At 43.4% G+C, this 16,308-nt stretch overlaps 1 protein-coding gene across 1 annotated transcript in view; it reads right to left on the minus strand.

The window, feature by feature from the left end:
* DNAH12 (dynein axonemal heavy chain 12) overlaps positions 1-16,308 on the minus strand; it is a 165,470-nt gene that overhangs the window by 93,470 nt on the left and 55,692 nt on the right. Inside the window, 18 exon segments of the mRNA XM_044302476.1 lie at positions 206-222; positions 224-310; positions 312-449; positions 525-692; positions 791-880; positions 962-1,093; positions 1,178-1,354; positions 2,018-2,098; positions 3,992-4,154; positions 5,860-5,993; positions 6,072-6,266; positions 7,522-7,683; positions 8,161-8,353; positions 10,567-10,745; positions 13,092-13,391; positions 13,765-14,020; positions 14,112-14,278; positions 15,451-15,589. Of these exon segments, the coding sequence (XP_044158411.1) occupies positions 206-222; positions 224-310; positions 312-449; positions 525-692; positions 791-880; positions 962-1,093; positions 1,178-1,354; positions 2,018-2,098; positions 3,992-4,154; positions 5,860-5,993; positions 6,072-6,266; positions 7,522-7,683; positions 8,161-8,353; positions 10,567-10,745; positions 13,092-13,391; positions 13,765-14,020; positions 14,112-14,278; positions 15,451-15,589 (2,778 nt within the window).

Below are 16,308 nucleotides of genomic sequence, written 5' to 3' on the forward strand. Positions count from 1 at the left end.
TCGGCGTGGGTCTGACACCCCGTACTTATGCCGATCAGCTGTTTCAGCATAGCATCCATTGCTGGAACTACACAGCTCCATTCATAATGCAGTGGATGCAGCTTTTAATGAGCTTAAAGTGATGCTCCCAAATACACTTTGTCGTATAGTAAGGTAATTCCTCTCTAGACAGTGAGAATAAAAAATTTGCAATAACTAGGTCAACCTGTGTTTTTCTCCACCAAAGTCCTCCTATCAGCTTCTCTGCTCGTTCCAGTTTCTTAGCGCACAAATCTACTTGGAACTCCAGACGAACTTTCTCTTCAGTTTTTTTCTCGAAATGTTTTCTGCAGGGCATCTAGTCGATCTTCCACTTCTTTCAGCTCTGCCCTCTTCTGGTTCAGTACTGCCATCGTTTCGGCCAATGACTGCTGGGCTTCTGCTAGACAAGCTTTCTTGGGTGCAACAACCTAAGAAATTGCAGATGATAAGCGGACGGAGCAGAACGTCAGAAGCCTTATAAGGTGCACATCAGATTTGTCTACGTATCAGTCATGACCTCTCTCAATACCTTTGCCAACTCTGTCATAGACTTCCATAGCGAGAATCCATCGGCATAATCCTTCTGCCGCAGATGACGCTTTTAGCACTTTGGCCGGATCAAAGTCAGGATTGGTGATATATTCGCTGCGGATCTTCTGCATCACTGAAACCTTCACTCAGAAAGAAAAAAAACATAGAAACTATATTTTTTTTACAAATTCTCGGGGAGTGGGTATAATTTTTTATCAAAATGATTATGTCTATTTACCGGAATATTATCCTTGTCGTATTCCCGCAGGTCTTTGAGAAAGTTCATGTCTCCCAATAGTTTTTTACTAGGTCCCCAGTAATCAAGTATCTAAAGAAATATAATTAATAGTAAAAGGAAAATAATATAAAATAGTATTACTAAAAGCAGTATAAATGTTATGGTAATTACCTTCTGTCCGGTACCCGCCGGGTCATTTATCCTCTCTGGTTTGATTTCTTTCATGACGCAAATGGCGGCCATGACAAGCTTCACGCCCGAAGGTGGATTCTTCATGGTTTTTACAATGGTGATGTCCGATGGCTAACACAATGTGCACAATTAACCGGCTAATATTATAACATGTTATCACAGTAGAAGATAAAGTCACGTCTTTGAAAATCTTACCTTCAGAGTGTCCAAGGCAGACATGGCAGCCTCCAGGGCAGGGATGGCCTCTGCCAGTTCACTTTCACATTCATTCTTCAGAGCTTGTGCCTCAGTAGCTTTTTGGGTGGCCACTTCTTCATCTGCTCGGACCACTTTACTTTTTGCTTCCACCTCTGCGGACTCTTTTTCAATGATCTGTAGGAAAAAAGACAAGTTGTAGGCTAGTTCATATTTTTCTAAATCGATCAGCTATGATGAGAGGTGAGGTCCTATGTGTAACTAGTAGCTGAAGCAGATTTATGGCGTCAACAAATAATTTTTCACTGAATGATGAGAAGTTCTTCGATTTTCCAGTTGACTTCCATATTATTTCATTATCTCTTCTTGCTGTCATTTATTGTTTCCCTAATTGTTTATGGGATACAAATCTGTTGGTCATGTGAGGGGCACATGGCTCATTACAGTCCAGTCATAAGAACTGTGCCTTGCAACAAGCTTTGTACCTGTGTGTCCATGGCTATGTGTTCTATCCCTGGTTTCCATGCCATCTACATATCCCAAAAATAGTAATAAAAAGAAATATTTCCAGCCAGTACTAAAATGCTATCACTTCATCCACTGCCACATAGGGTCTAAAGCTGCTAATATGTATGAGACACCACGGCCCAATGCTTGTTCGGCCGACACTCATCTCTCCCGATGCCCTCATAAACATGCATCCTCCGCTCAGCCGTGCATGCGTGGGTCACAATTACAATTCAAATAACATAAAGTATTGTCATCCTGATCACATCAGGGGTTAAATACTATCGACGAATATAGTATACTATGAAACGATCGGTTTGATATTGCAATCACCTTTATCATGTTTGCATTTTCAACTTTGGCCTCTTCCAGTTTTGGCTGTAGGTCGACCAGTTCTTTCTTCATTTCTCCAACCTAAGCAAAGTATAATGATATAATGAATATCAAATCAGAGAAGATAAAGCTGGCAGTAAAGTGTTCAAGATATATGGAGGGGGGGGGGGGGATTTTTTGGATTCTATTTTTAATATGTGACTACAGAAAGAAACTATTTGGGATGGTGCAGGTACTAATGGAAATGGTCTTGGGCAGGAGAATGTACCTATAGGGGCACATTTATTAAGACCGTCAATTTAGATGTCGGTCTTAATAAACCCCTTAAGCTGGAGGTGGAGCCGCCAAAGTTATGTAGAGGCGCTGGCCTCTTCTTAACTTCTGCGAATTGACCACCGCTTCGGGGTTGTCTTACATTTAGACCTTTTTCAACAGCTAAACCAGGTGTAGAAAATGGTAAATGAGACTGACCTACCAGCCAGTCCCCTTCATTACCCACGCTACGCCCACTTTTTTTAGACCTGGCGTGAGCAGGCAGAAGTCACGGCGCAACTAGCCGTAATATAGGCGTATTTCAGATTTATAAATGACCCCAAAGTTTAATGATATGTCACCTAAATAGGTCCAAAATTATTATAAGGGTCAGAGCTCAGTTTTTTTTTCTATTAGAAAGCTCAAAATCCACTGCTCCCCTTAAAACGGCAACTACTCAATAAAATGTTGTTCACCTCCAGCCATCACTAGGGGGATTTCATTGCATATGAACTGATAAAGCTCCAATTAAACATGATAACAAATCCATATGCAGTGAACTCCCCCTAGTGGCAGCAGAAATAATTATTATTATTCAAAGGTTTTTCTGAAAACTTTAGATTTGTTATAGAGACTGTGGGGGTTCGCTCTGATAGGCAGGTTAGCAGACGCAGTATAGAGGAAAAGACCAGTTTATAACTCAAAAACTTCAGTGTTTATTCACACTTGTTGCACAAGTACACAGTATGACAGTTCAATTGCAGTATTGGTGTTCGTTCACACCCAGACAGTTCCAAAAGCAAAAACAGTCACTTTTTATCCTGGATGTTAATCCACACCTGGTCAGTATAGCACAGGACAGAGCAGTCCTCCTGGAATCAGGCTCCAGCCTGGCACAAGGCTCAGATCCCACAGAGATTGCCAGAGCTCCAATGTCAGAGAGAGATCATCACCACCACCTGACACTGCTGGCAGTTTTTTATAGGCCTCTCAAAACCCAGCCTGGAACGTGGGGAGTAGTCACCCATCCAGCACTTTGACTACTCCCAGTAAGAGCCGTCCAGGATCAGCTATTTACAGCCATACTAGATAGCAAGGTGTCAAATAGCAACTGCTGCTGACACATGAAAACTGGCTCTTACTCCACCTAGGCCAGGAACCTCGGTGACACATACCTATCATCCACGATGATTCCTTGTACCTTCCTACAAGACATATCCAAGGTTTTGATTGGTGGGGGTCTGAATGCTGAGACCTCCACAGATCCCTAGAAGGAGGGGTGAGAAGTGCACAGATAGCGCACTCTCTCTTCTCACTGCATGAGACGGGCACCATAGAAGTTTATGGGCCCGTCTCGATTCTATCCTGGTACTTTACTCCCCTCATTCTAGGGGTCAGTGGTGGTGTCAGCGCTCAGACCCCCACCTATCAAAAGTTTAGCAAAAAGTTAGTGAACCTTTAACTTGGCTTTTTATGAATGGCTCAGAGGCTATTCAGGTACTGTACTAGTAACCTCACAGGTGGGTCCTTAATAAGTAATTCCTTTGCAAAAGTGGCTGTCATTAGTTATTCCTTTTCTGTGGACTGACAAAGCATCCTGCTTACAAGCGGCGATCACCGCAATATGGTTTGTCAGGCCACTCCATTTCATTCTACAGGTAATTTACCAGCCGTGATTATTGCTATTGTAATCATAGGGGTGTATGTCACCCTAACACTCACCTGAGATTCAGCGAATGCCAGCTTATCTAATCCATTGGTATATCTCTTTTTTGCTTTCATCACTGTGTCCCGCTTCTGAGATAACAGATGACGGAAAGCTGCGATCAGTTCTAGATAAGAAGTTGGGGTGACATAATTGTGTCTACCCAACTCTCCCAAAAACCTGAGGAGAGTAAAACAAAAAGCCACTCTGTATGAATATACGGACTAGTCCGACCCTCTGTACAGTTTTCATATGGAACTTCTGATTGTAGTCCTTCCAGTTACAGCCTTTCAACAATATGTTTGCATCAATTACTTGCGCCAGTTTTGGCATCCCGGTATATATACAGAATATATATATATATATATATATATATATATACACACACACACACACTGCATTTTTCACCCTATAAAATACTTATTTCCCACCCCCAAAGTTGGGGTAAATATCAGTGTATCTTATGGGGTGAATACTAAAATACTAATGAGTCCGGAGCAGGAGAGGTAAGTTGATCTGAGCATGGATGTCATTCACATGGAGGTCTGATCTGAGGTCTGATTGGTAGACTTATGTAGGTCTAATTGAGGGTTATTCACATGGAGGTCTGCTTGGGGGACTTATAGAGGTCTGACTGAGGGTTAATCACATAGAGGTCAGATCTGAAGTTTGATTGGAGGACTGACTGAGGTATGATCTAAGGTCTGATTGAGGGTCATCCACATGGAGGTTTGATCTGAGGTCTAATTAGGGGACTTATTAATATGTAGATCTGATCTGAGGTCTGATTGGGGGACTTATTAATATTGAGGTCTGATCTGGGGTCTGATTGGGGGACTTATTAATATTGAGGTCTGATCTGGGGTCTGATTGGGGGACTTTTTAATATTGAGGTCTGATCTGGGGTCTGATTGGAGGACTTTTTAATATTGAGGTCTGATATAAGGTCTGATTGGGGGACTTATTAATATTGAGGTCTGATCTGATGTGAAGCCTGATTGGGGGTCTGATTAACATTGGGGGTCTGATTGGGGGTCTGGGCTGAGGTCTGATGAAAAATATTTTTTTCTTATTTTCCTCCTCTAAAACCTAAGTGCGAAACCTAGGGTGAAAAATATGACACATACATACATACACATACACACAACATATGTTTGCAGTACAGTACTATTTTTTACAAAGATAACAGCAGATAAGCAAGGTATTCTCTGTGTTTCTCTTTTATTTTGTTTTCAAATGGAAGCAAAGTAACATACGGCAGTGCGTGTGAACGTTTTCGGCTATGCAAAGCCTGCCTCAGACACTGTGCCGCAGTGGGTGTAGTTTAGTAAAGAAAGCAGTGGAGTCACGCAAGGAGTATGGGAGCTATGCTCCAAAACACTTCAGTGGGAGCATAGCTCCCATACTCCTTGCGTGACTCCACTGCTTTCTTTACTAAACTACACCCACTGCGGCACAGTGTCTGAGGCAGGCTTTGCATAGCCGAAAACGTTCACACGAACTGCCGTATGTTACTTTGCTTCCTTTCGAAAACAAAATAAAAGAGAAACCCAGAGAATACCTTGCTTATCTGCTGTTATCTTTGTAAAAATATTGCTCGGGGTGGGAACCCTATATACAGCAGCACCGACTGTATAAAATTGCAGTACAGTACTGTAACTGGAGCAAGTGAACAATTTCATACGGTCTATTAGAAAACAAGAAGATTCTATGATTGTTGCTAAAGACAAATGGGCAGAGCTCCAGATCCACTGCAATGGACAAGGTGGACATTTACTATAAGGTATAGTCAGGTTACCTGTCAGGCATGCAGAATGAAGATGTTATCTACCTACACACAAGCACAGATATATATAATCATCTATGATAGAAACAGATGAATTACTTCTCTGACAACGCGATGGCGGACGTGTGAAAGTATTTACAGATGGGAACTACTTCCTCGTGCTCAGTACTAGTAAGTTCAAGGGTTTCCAAAAACTTTACTGCCACCCTCTCGAGGGCATCCTCAGGCCATGGCTATAAGACAAAAATATATACTAGTCAATATTGATAGGAGAAGTAAAATGTGACATCCCGTGAGGTCTCGGTACATACCTGGAACCAGTCAATAGTACAGCAGTTGATAAGTGATGGGAACTGGCGCAGGCGGTTACGAAATGCATCGCCGATTGGGCTGAAAGCCACCACAATGTGAAGGTTTTCCTTACAACGGTTCACAAAGAAGGCAAAGAGAGCCAATGGGCTGAGCTCCACATTTTTATTCCCAGCTTGGGCGGCTGGACGGACTCCCTGGAATGATCAACATAATCCAAGATTCAAGAGGGATATAATGAACATATGACCATATTATGAACTATTATGTGTAGGCTTTAAAGGGGACCTGTCACCAAGAATCTTCCGGTTTTAGAATAGGCATTATTTAAAAATATCAAGACAGACCTGTAATTCTGTATCAAAGAGAAGGTCTTTTAGGAGACCCGACCAGTGCCCCTGCCTGTTCCCTTTACATTCCAGAACGGGTTTTTAGCTAGGTTTTCATTGTGTCTGTCCTGACTAGGAGTGCACTAGAGAAGAAGCTGGCCAGACAGGTGCTAGTCCCACACAGCTTTCTCACGGTTAACACATTGAAAACAATTGCATATTGGTAACAGGTACCAAAATACTTCTGTGGGTATTTAAAGAAAAAGTATTAATTTCAGATCAGTGTACAAGATTAAAGGGGTTATCCAACCCCCAAAATGCCTGAGCCCCTCACAATGGTCATACTTACCCAGATCCTCGGCACCTGTGTCGCTTCTGATGCTTGCATGGCCGGATCAAAGCATCTGGCGAAGGGTGACGCTAGGGAGGCTTGTTCCTGTCGTGACCTGCTATTGGCTGCTCCCCCCATCGCCGGAAGTTTTGATCCACGCGACAGTGAGATGCAGCAGCGGCCGTGCAGGCATCAGAAGCGACGCGGGTGCTGGGGAACAGGGTAAGTATAACCAGTGTGAGGGGTCCGGGCATTTTGGGGGGCATTATAGGGGTTGGATAACCCCTTTAAGGTAAACAATGGAAGGTGACCAGCTCCTTTTAAAGATTATCTGACACCAACAACTACTCAATAACATTTTGTTCACCTCCAGCCATCAATAGGGGGCGCTCATTACACATGAAGAGATACAGCTCCCAATGAACACAATAACAAATCCATACACAGTGACCTCCTCCTCTATCATTTAAAGGCTCACTTACTTTGCGCAAAACTTTTAATATATCATAGAGACATACCAAAAGTTTTGATTGGTGGGGGTCCTCGCGCAAGGCAATTGCATATTTGTAACAGAGACAAAAATACTTCTATGGGTATTATTCAAAGAAAAGAATCTCACAAAAGACATCCATATTCATATCATATATCCAGAGGATAGGTCATCAGTATAAAGAAAAAGAAAAAAAACCTTTAAGTGAAAAAGTAGGTAATTGTGGAAAAAGTTGGAAAGGTCTCTCATTATTAAAGTATTACTTTAAAAGAGACTTCGAGAACTTTTGCCATTTACTTTACCTCCATTATTTCCTGCTTTTCATCTACAGCGAAAATATTAGGAACCTCCCCGGTGTTAAGCAGACTGTCCACATCCTCCAGAAATGCCTCCTGTTTGATTTGCGTGTCTGTGATGAGAAAAATGGTCTTCTGTCCTTTCACTCCTGCGCTCTTCAGCAGGCTCTAAAATGGAGAATATTGAAAGCTAGTAATCAATACCTGAATGGTGGGGAGCCCAACCCTCAACACCCCCACGGATCAGCTGTTTGAAGAGATCATGGTACTCAGACAAGTGCTGCAGCCTTCCTGTTTGAAGAGATCATGGTACTCAGACAAGTGCCTCAGCCTCTTCACACCATACCAAGCACAGAGCAGGGCATTGAATAGCAGCTGTACTTGGTATAACAGCTCAATCCCATTCATCTGAATAGGATTGAGCTGCAGAAAGACCATGTGAGCAATGGACATGACATCACAGGGCGAGGATCAGGCCACAGCACTTGCCTGAGCACAACAAACCCTTCCAACAGCAGAACAACGGGTGCCAGGAGTGGGACCCCTGTCGATTCTGGGGATACTGAATTATTGGACAACGACTTTCACCCTAGTGAAAATTACAGTATGCCACCACGTGTATAAGCTGCATAAGAGAAGACTTACCTTCAGGTCCTCCCTCCACTCGTTCATACCATAGCTTTTTGAAATTTCTGGTTGAAAGATATTCATTTTTGCCATAGAAGTAGCCAAACGGGTCAGCGATTGACGTCCGCTGCCTCCAACTCCGACCAATAAGGCATTACCCCCGGGCTGCTTCAGGATTCGACAAATCCGAGATAAATGTTCTAAAACATATCTGTTATTGAGAAATACAAGACAGAAGGGCATACTTAGGCTAATTTAAAAGGGTTTTCAGAGATATTAATACTGATTACCTATCCTCTGATCAGTGGTGGTCCAACACCCGGGACCGCCGCCGATCAGCTCTTTGAGAAGGCCCTGGCACTCCTGTGAGCGCTGACATTGTACTGTACAGCGGTTGTGCTAGGTATCCATTCACTTCTATGGGGCTGAGCTGCTCCTAGGCCATGTGACCAATGAACTTGTTGTCAATGGCATAAAAAAAAGCTGGAGAAGACCACAGCGCTACTGAGAGTGCCGCGTCCCGGGTATCAGACCCCCACGATCAGATACTGATGACTTATCCTTTGACGTTATTGAATTGTGGTAATGTAAATGCACATGGTGTGATCAGTCTGCCATGTGAACGATGTAAAAACAGGCAAGTTTGATGTAAATCGTTGCTGTCTGAATACATTGAATGATCCCCCATTCAGCAAGTAAACGATCACATGTGAACCCATTTGCACACAATAATCTTTGCATGAAAATTCTTGTCTGTCATTGGCTTGGCAATTGCTATTGTGCCATTAATCACCAATGCAACTATCTACTCATCTAAATCCGCTCTTAGCCTCAGACTCCTGCTGTCGAGCCTTAAGTAGAATACATGTCAGATTTGGTTTAATTTAGGCAAATCATCAATTTGTGAACTTAGTTTTAAAATGACACTGTGACAAAACACTAAGGGGCACATGTATTAAGACCGGCGTTTTAGACGCCCGTCTTAATAAACCCTATAGCTGGCGTTGGATCAACGAAGTTATGTACAGGTGCTGGCCTCTACATAAGTTCGGCGCATCCAGCGCCAATTCTAAATGTAAGACAGCTTCCTTGCTGCCTTACATTCAGACAATTTTCTACACCTAAACCAGACGTAGAAAATGATGAATGAGAAGAGACCCGACCCTTCCCCGCCAACGCCACGGACACTTTTTTTACCTGGTGTGAGCGGGGAAGAAGTCGCAGATTCTGCCGCACCATGTCGTGCAACAGAATCTGCACTAGATATACACCACAAAGTGCCATATAGCTGGTCATAAATGACCCCCTAATTGCTTCTCCTAAAGGAATATGCAAATGGCAGCAGAAGATACAGTGTCAGACAGAGTAAGGGGCGGAATAAGGCCACTTGTTGTTTCAGAGGTTTTTTAACAGGTAGCAGCAAGTGTATTAGCCGCATTGGTAAGAACTATGTCACGACCGTAGACAGTGAAACACACACACGGTGAGCCCTAACTGGAACCCAACCCGCTTTCCCTGCCTATTTGAAGTGCAAGCCCTAAGCAGCAAGTCTTCAACTGGTCGACCGTCCCTATGCTGCTTAAGTGCAGGGAGCAAGTCCAAGCTGCAGGAACCTGTTCACACAGCCGGAACCCAAACAGACAAATACACAAAGGTCAAACAGAAATGAGTTTAAGCCAGGAGGACAATACGGTACTAAATAACAGGATGGAGGGTAGCCAAAAATAGCCAAGCCAAAGGTCAAAACTAGACAGGTATCAAGGTACAAAATCACTAGAAAGAAGGAGGTCAAAGACAAGCTGAAGTCAAATAAAAAACAATCCACAACACACACAGGAGCAACCGGAGCATAACAAGGAAAAAACAGTAACTGGGCAAGGGTGTATTGCCAACAGGGGATTTAAATAGAGCGCCGAGTCCCTGGATCAGAACCTGATAGGTCCAGGGACTTGGCGCCCCATTGGACCAGAATACAGTCCTAAGATATGCAGGCTGAGCAGTCCCTACATCATAGACATACACATGTGATACCTATGACTCATAAATCTCCCCAGCGAGCAAGTGCTGTGGGGAGGAACATAGCCAGGGAGCATGGCTTAGGCGCAGCGTCACCAGAGGGCGTGGCCTGGACTGTGTGTCATGGGGGGCACTGCCCGGCATCACGTCTCACTCCTCAGGTCTCACAGAGCGCATCGCTGGAGCCCAGCCAGGTAAGTTGGTGACAAGGTAATCTGCAGTTGGATCTGCAACATGACAATCTACAAATCTGCACCAGAAATCTGAGGGTCAGCATTGGATTTCTGTCCCAGATTCCATGGGAAATGGATATTAGATTTTCCCAACAGGTATTTTAAGCCATATAAGCATACCCTTTCTGTTCCACCGGGACTTCATGTTGTGTCTGATGTATGAGTAAGAGCATACCTGAATATAACCAGATTCATGCGAGTTTTGTGGGTCTGATTGTATTCATCCAGACATCTCTCCACAACATCATTGAACTGCTGGACGCTTGGTATCTCTTCGTATAGACGTTCATCTCCTTCAAGGTCAGGATTCATGTAGTCACCAAACAGCAAGTTTCTAATGTCTTCTTCTGAGAGCTGCAAAATACCAGAAACATCTTACTATGATTGCAAGCTAGAACTATGATACGCATGCATAACTTTATAAAGAAAGGATAGCTCTTATTACCTGGGTCAACACAGCCGGCAATTATCGCTAACTGCTCCTTCTCAATAACTGGGGGAATTGAGTGCTGCATTTAGGGCGGGTTCGCAATCGAGTTATATATTCCATTATAATAGATGTAGTTACGTATTTTCTTTCCGTGTCCGTTACGTTTTTTTTTCTGGACCGTATGCGAAACCATTCATTTCAATGGGTCCACAAAAAAAAAACGGAAGTAAGGGCTCATGCAAATTGCGGATCCGCAAAAAATGGATGCTGCCTGTGTGCCTTCCGCAATTTGCAGAACGGAACAGGAGGCCCATTATAGAAATGCCTATTCTTGTCCGCAAAACAGACAAGAATAGGACATGCCTCATCATTTTTGCGGGGCCACGGAACGGAGCAACGGATGCGGACAGCACACAGAGTGCTGTCCGCATCTTTTGTGGACCCATTGATATCAGTGGCTCCATATACGGAATCAAAATACGGCCTGTATACGGAACGCAAAAAAACGTTCATGTGCATGAGCCCTTACTCCGTGTTTCTGTATGTCCGTATTTCCGTTCCGAAAAAAAATAGAACATGTCCTATTATTGTCCGCATTACGGACAAGGACAGGACTGTTCTATTAGGGGCCAGCTGTTCCATTACGCAAAATACGGAATGCACACGGAATATAACGGAACAAAATGGAACTGTTATTTGTGGCCATAGGCAGTATTAGGACAGAGCAAAACGGAATGCCTCTTAAAGGGTTCCGTTTTGCATTCCAAACCCTATAACGGAATTTATAACGCAAATGCGAACCCTCCCTAACATGCAGCAATCATCCACTGTGTATGGGGATCGGCAATTGCCGCTGTGATCGCTTGTGCCATAGAAAATCATTGGGAGAGATTTATCAAAACTGGTGTAAAGAAAAACTGGCTTAGTTGCCCATAACAAGATTCCATAGAAGCATCGAAAAGTGACAGGTGGAATCTAAGGTGGAAAATGGCAGCTAAGCCAGTTTTCCTTTACACCAGCTTTTGTATACGATGTATAATGATTGATGGAGATGTACCAGTCATTTTGATATATGCTAATGTCTTGTGCCATTTTTTGTACAACGAGGTGGGGGGGGGTTAAAGGAAAACTGTGGACACAAACTGTCTTATAATATGTTACTTTTATTTGAATAATAAAAACGATTTGATTGAAATTAATGGTATGAACTAGAATAAAGAATCTAAACATGCCTCAGATTATCATCCATCAATAGCCTCTGTGATAAATCTGATGTATTTTTAGGCTGTCCAGTCCAAGGCTCCATTCAGACGTCCGTTGAATGGTCCGGATCCACAGTGTGCTGTCCGCATCTGCACTTCCGTTCTGCGGCCCCGATCTTCCGGTCCGCGGCTCCGCAAAAAAATTGAACATGTCCTAGGCATTTTCTATTACAGTGCCGGCCATGTGCACATGGCCAGTGTCAGTGTTTTGCGGATCCGCAAAACACTTACGGACGTGTGAATGGACCCTAAAGGCTGTATTACACTGGCTGATATTTCAGACGATAATCGCATGTTGAACGCATGAACGCTCGTTAGTGATCGTCTTGCAGTGTAATACTGTTACCGATTGCATGACGAATGAGCAATCGGCGAATGCCTGACAATTCCGTTTTTTAAACATGCTTAAGAATCAGCGCTTGCCGGTGGCAGATCGTGCTGTCTAATAGCGATCTGCCGCCGGCAAACCACTAGACAGTATGGGGCCGAGCGATAGCATAGCAATCGCTCCTCCACGTGCTGCGGAGATCACTGCATGTAATAGCAGCGGTCTAGAGGTAACGCTTTCCTCCCGACAATCGCTTGCTGATCTGCCTGTCTAATACAGCCTTTAGTCTACACTGTCTAAATCTTAAACTAGTCGGGCAGATTATTGCTAACGGGCATAAACGCTCATTAGAGATAATTGGCCCATTTAAAGGTGCCAATGTTTACCCGATGAACGAGCAAAACACTTGTCCATCGGGTAATAGATCGTAGGCGCGGTCACCGAAATTAGCCTTTGTGGGCAGCAGATTGTGCCGTCTCAACAGCCTCAGCTGCCAGCAATCAGTGATTCTGTATGAGGACGAGCAATGGCATTGCGATTGTTCTTCCCCCTACTGTGCACAGGATTGTTGCATGTAAACGCAACGGTCTCCTCCACTGACAAGCAGGTCCATCGAGCAGTAGAAAGGGGCCATTAGACAATATCAGTAAATCTACCACATTGTGTATTTCAGTACTCACAGGTTCGTTTCCTTGTCTTAAGTTCTCAAAAACAGAGTCAAAATTTTCTTTGAAATGCTCTTTCACCACATCATTTAATAACTTGTACAGCCAGGTTCTGTCCTTTTCGTCAACTAAGCGGTCATAAAACACTCGCAAGACCTCATGAACAAACAGTCGCACCATGACGCGTTTATTTTCCACAGACTGTTTCTTGATAAGTAAGCAGCCTTGCACCACTCGGGAAAAATCCCGCAGATTAAATGTATAATGGGATTTGGCAGGTGTGGGTAACAGGTTCTCCATGGCTTTCTTGTAAACCTGGAATTTAGATACAAAAACATAAGTAAGGTAAAAAGAAGCACCGCACAGAGTCCCATAGACTGCTATAGGTCTAAAGGGACTGAATGTGCTGTCATACAAGTTTATAAAAAAATCCAGGATTTCACCATGGTCATATGTGTGGAGAATTGAAAAGTTTATTCCCATCTTCGACATATGGGGTCACAGATCTACCTGAAAGGGATGACCAGAGGCCACTTAAGAACGACAAAGGTTGGGAGACCCCATTCTGGAGACTGGCATGGGTCCTAGAGCTTTGACCCACATTTATCAGACATTTATGACCTATCCTGTGGGGGTATGCCATAAATATCTAAGATGGGGCTACCCCTTTAAATACAGAATTTCTCACCTCCATTGTGCCATTGACTATTTGGTTCCCCACAGTAAAGAATTCTGGTGGAAACTCATTGTTTCGTAGATAAAAGGCGACTACAGCGGAGAAGATTCGGACCATAGTCTCATCGCTGAAAGCATTTATGGTGCAGATATTAAAATGACGCAAGAATCGAGGAGTAACTGCGTTTCTTCCACCACCAGGAGGACCCATCGCGGCAATCAGCTGTACATCTACGAGTGAGATTTTGGAGGTGTCCTTCAAGTCGTACCTAAAGGTTGTGAACAATCTTTAGTGTCAAGTGGAATAAATAGACAAAGAGAAAAAATGATCAATTCAAAATTATTTACTATAATAATTACCAGTTCCCATGGTCAAAGAACTGACGCAGCAGCTCGATAGGTGGCTGAGCACCATATTTCTCTAATGCGGGCATGTTCATATCATCCACAAATATGATGCATTTCTTCCCCATCTGAGGGCCGTAAACACCTTTGCGTCTTTTATCCAGTCTGTCCATGACAATGTTCTAGAATGGTTATGGTGAGGTTAGTAGGATGCAAAGTATGAGCCAGCAAATTCAACATGATTCTTAGTACTATCTGTCTCCAAATTCTCTAGCTGTAGAGTAAAATGCAAGCACTGCAGCTTATTCCGGTATCAAAGACTCTTGTCATTATATTTGAGGGGTTGTCTGACCCCGGTTGTCTCATGAATGCCGATTTCCTCAGGTCAGACATCAGAAGACGCCTTCACCAGAAAAAGTTGTGATTTTCACCCATTTCTTCTGCACTGGCTGCTAAAATGTAGTATGAGTTATGGTCCGTGATAGCAGAATCCATAACAGAATTCTCAGATAACCCAAACTTTGTACGCCAAACTCATCCCTAATTACAGGTCAACCATTCAATTGTGCACATGTCCATACACCCCAGGCAGCAGTCAGCCGGACAATTCTTTGGCTGACAGCTATCAATCCTGACTTTCCCCCCATACACATGCAAACTCAGCTTAGGGCGGGTTCACATCAGCGTTATGAATTCCGTTATAACGTAAAATAACGGAATTCATAAGACGTAAGTCAAAACGGAAACCTTTAGAGGCATTCCGTTTGGATCCGTCATAATAGAGGTCTGTGGGCAAGCAAAATGGATACGTCTGGTTTCCGTTATGCAGGACAGAAAATAAAGTCTTGTCGACAGGTTTCCGTTTTGAATTCCGTCTTACGATTTCCGTTATGAGATGAAAGCAATAACGGAATTCATAACGCTGATGTGAACCCGCCCTTAGCAGAGCATGCACGTATTTCTAGCGAGCAGAAGGGAATAAGTTGCTGCCATAAACCTCTGGTGGTAGATTATCTCTTTTTAGAACAAAGGGTCCTTCTTAACACCAACATCTGGCGCCATGGTAAAGTTTGGACACCCCCTTACACATGCAGGTCCTGACGTTTGCCTAATGTGTATGGCCACCTTAGAAATGACCATGTAACACATGTGTAGGCTTGGATGGTCAGAGAGCTGCTTGTAGTTAGTGGCCTTCCTCTTTGGTTCCGTGGCATACCTCCCATGACACCTACATGACCTAAATCTAAGGAGGCATATGGAAAGGGGTTGACCTTATAAGGCACCCCCTGGAGTTAGTAATTGTCTTGAGTCACAGACTGATAACAGAAAGTAAAGTAATAAAGACAGGACAAACCTGAGTCTGATTGGCACTCGTTCGAGCAGAAAAGTTTATGAAGAAGGGAAAGAATTTATCTTTGTCCAGATTGTTCATGAGTTTGTCTTTGACATAAACAGATTTACCTGTCCCTGTTGGTCCCACAAATAACAGTGGGCTGAAAAAAAATAGGAAATAAGTGTAGGGCAACCATAAAACCATTTTACCGTTTAGCAAGTATCAAGTAAAACCAGTAATCTAAATATTTAGGAAACTATCTGCAGCATACGTTATAGCAGCTCACAAATCTAGCTCTTCCATGAGCCAGGGCGGACACTAGGCAATCAAAATCCCTGGGATTGTCCAGCAGCATACAAACAGAGATAGATTTTATTACCACTTGCATATCATAGACAGAACACAGGCTACTGTAAATGACGGGCTTTATCCTGCCAATGGACTTGCAGTGTAATGGTGACTACCATATCTTTCGTTTTAAGATGCACCTTTTTCCTCCCAAAAGTGGGGGGGAAATGTCAGTGCATTTTGTAAAGCGAATACTAATGAGTGTAGTGCTGCTAGTGCTGGTATTACTCACAGCTCACTGGTCTTCTTCTCTAAGCTCCGCACTGTGCGGTTTCCTGACAGTTTACAGTGTCAGGAAGTAGAGCTGTCCGAAGCAGGAGAGGTACATTGTTTTATTTATTTTTTTGTCTGATCTGAGGCCTGATGAAGATTGGGGGTCTGATCTGAGGTCTGATATAGATTGGAGGTCTGATGAAGATTGGAAGTCTGATCTGAGGTCTGATGATTGGGGGTCAGATCTGAGGTCTGATATAGATTGGAGGTCTGATGAAGAATGAGGGTCTGATCTGAGGTCTGATACAGATTGGAGGT

Source organism: Bufo gargarizans, chromosome 7 (genome assembly GCF_014858855.1).
Source record: "Bufo gargarizans isolate SCDJY-AF-19 chromosome 7, ASM1485885v1, whole genome shotgun sequence".
Classification (NCBI taxonomy): domain Eukaryota; kingdom Metazoa; phylum Chordata; class Amphibia; order Anura; family Bufonidae; genus Bufo; species Bufo gargarizans.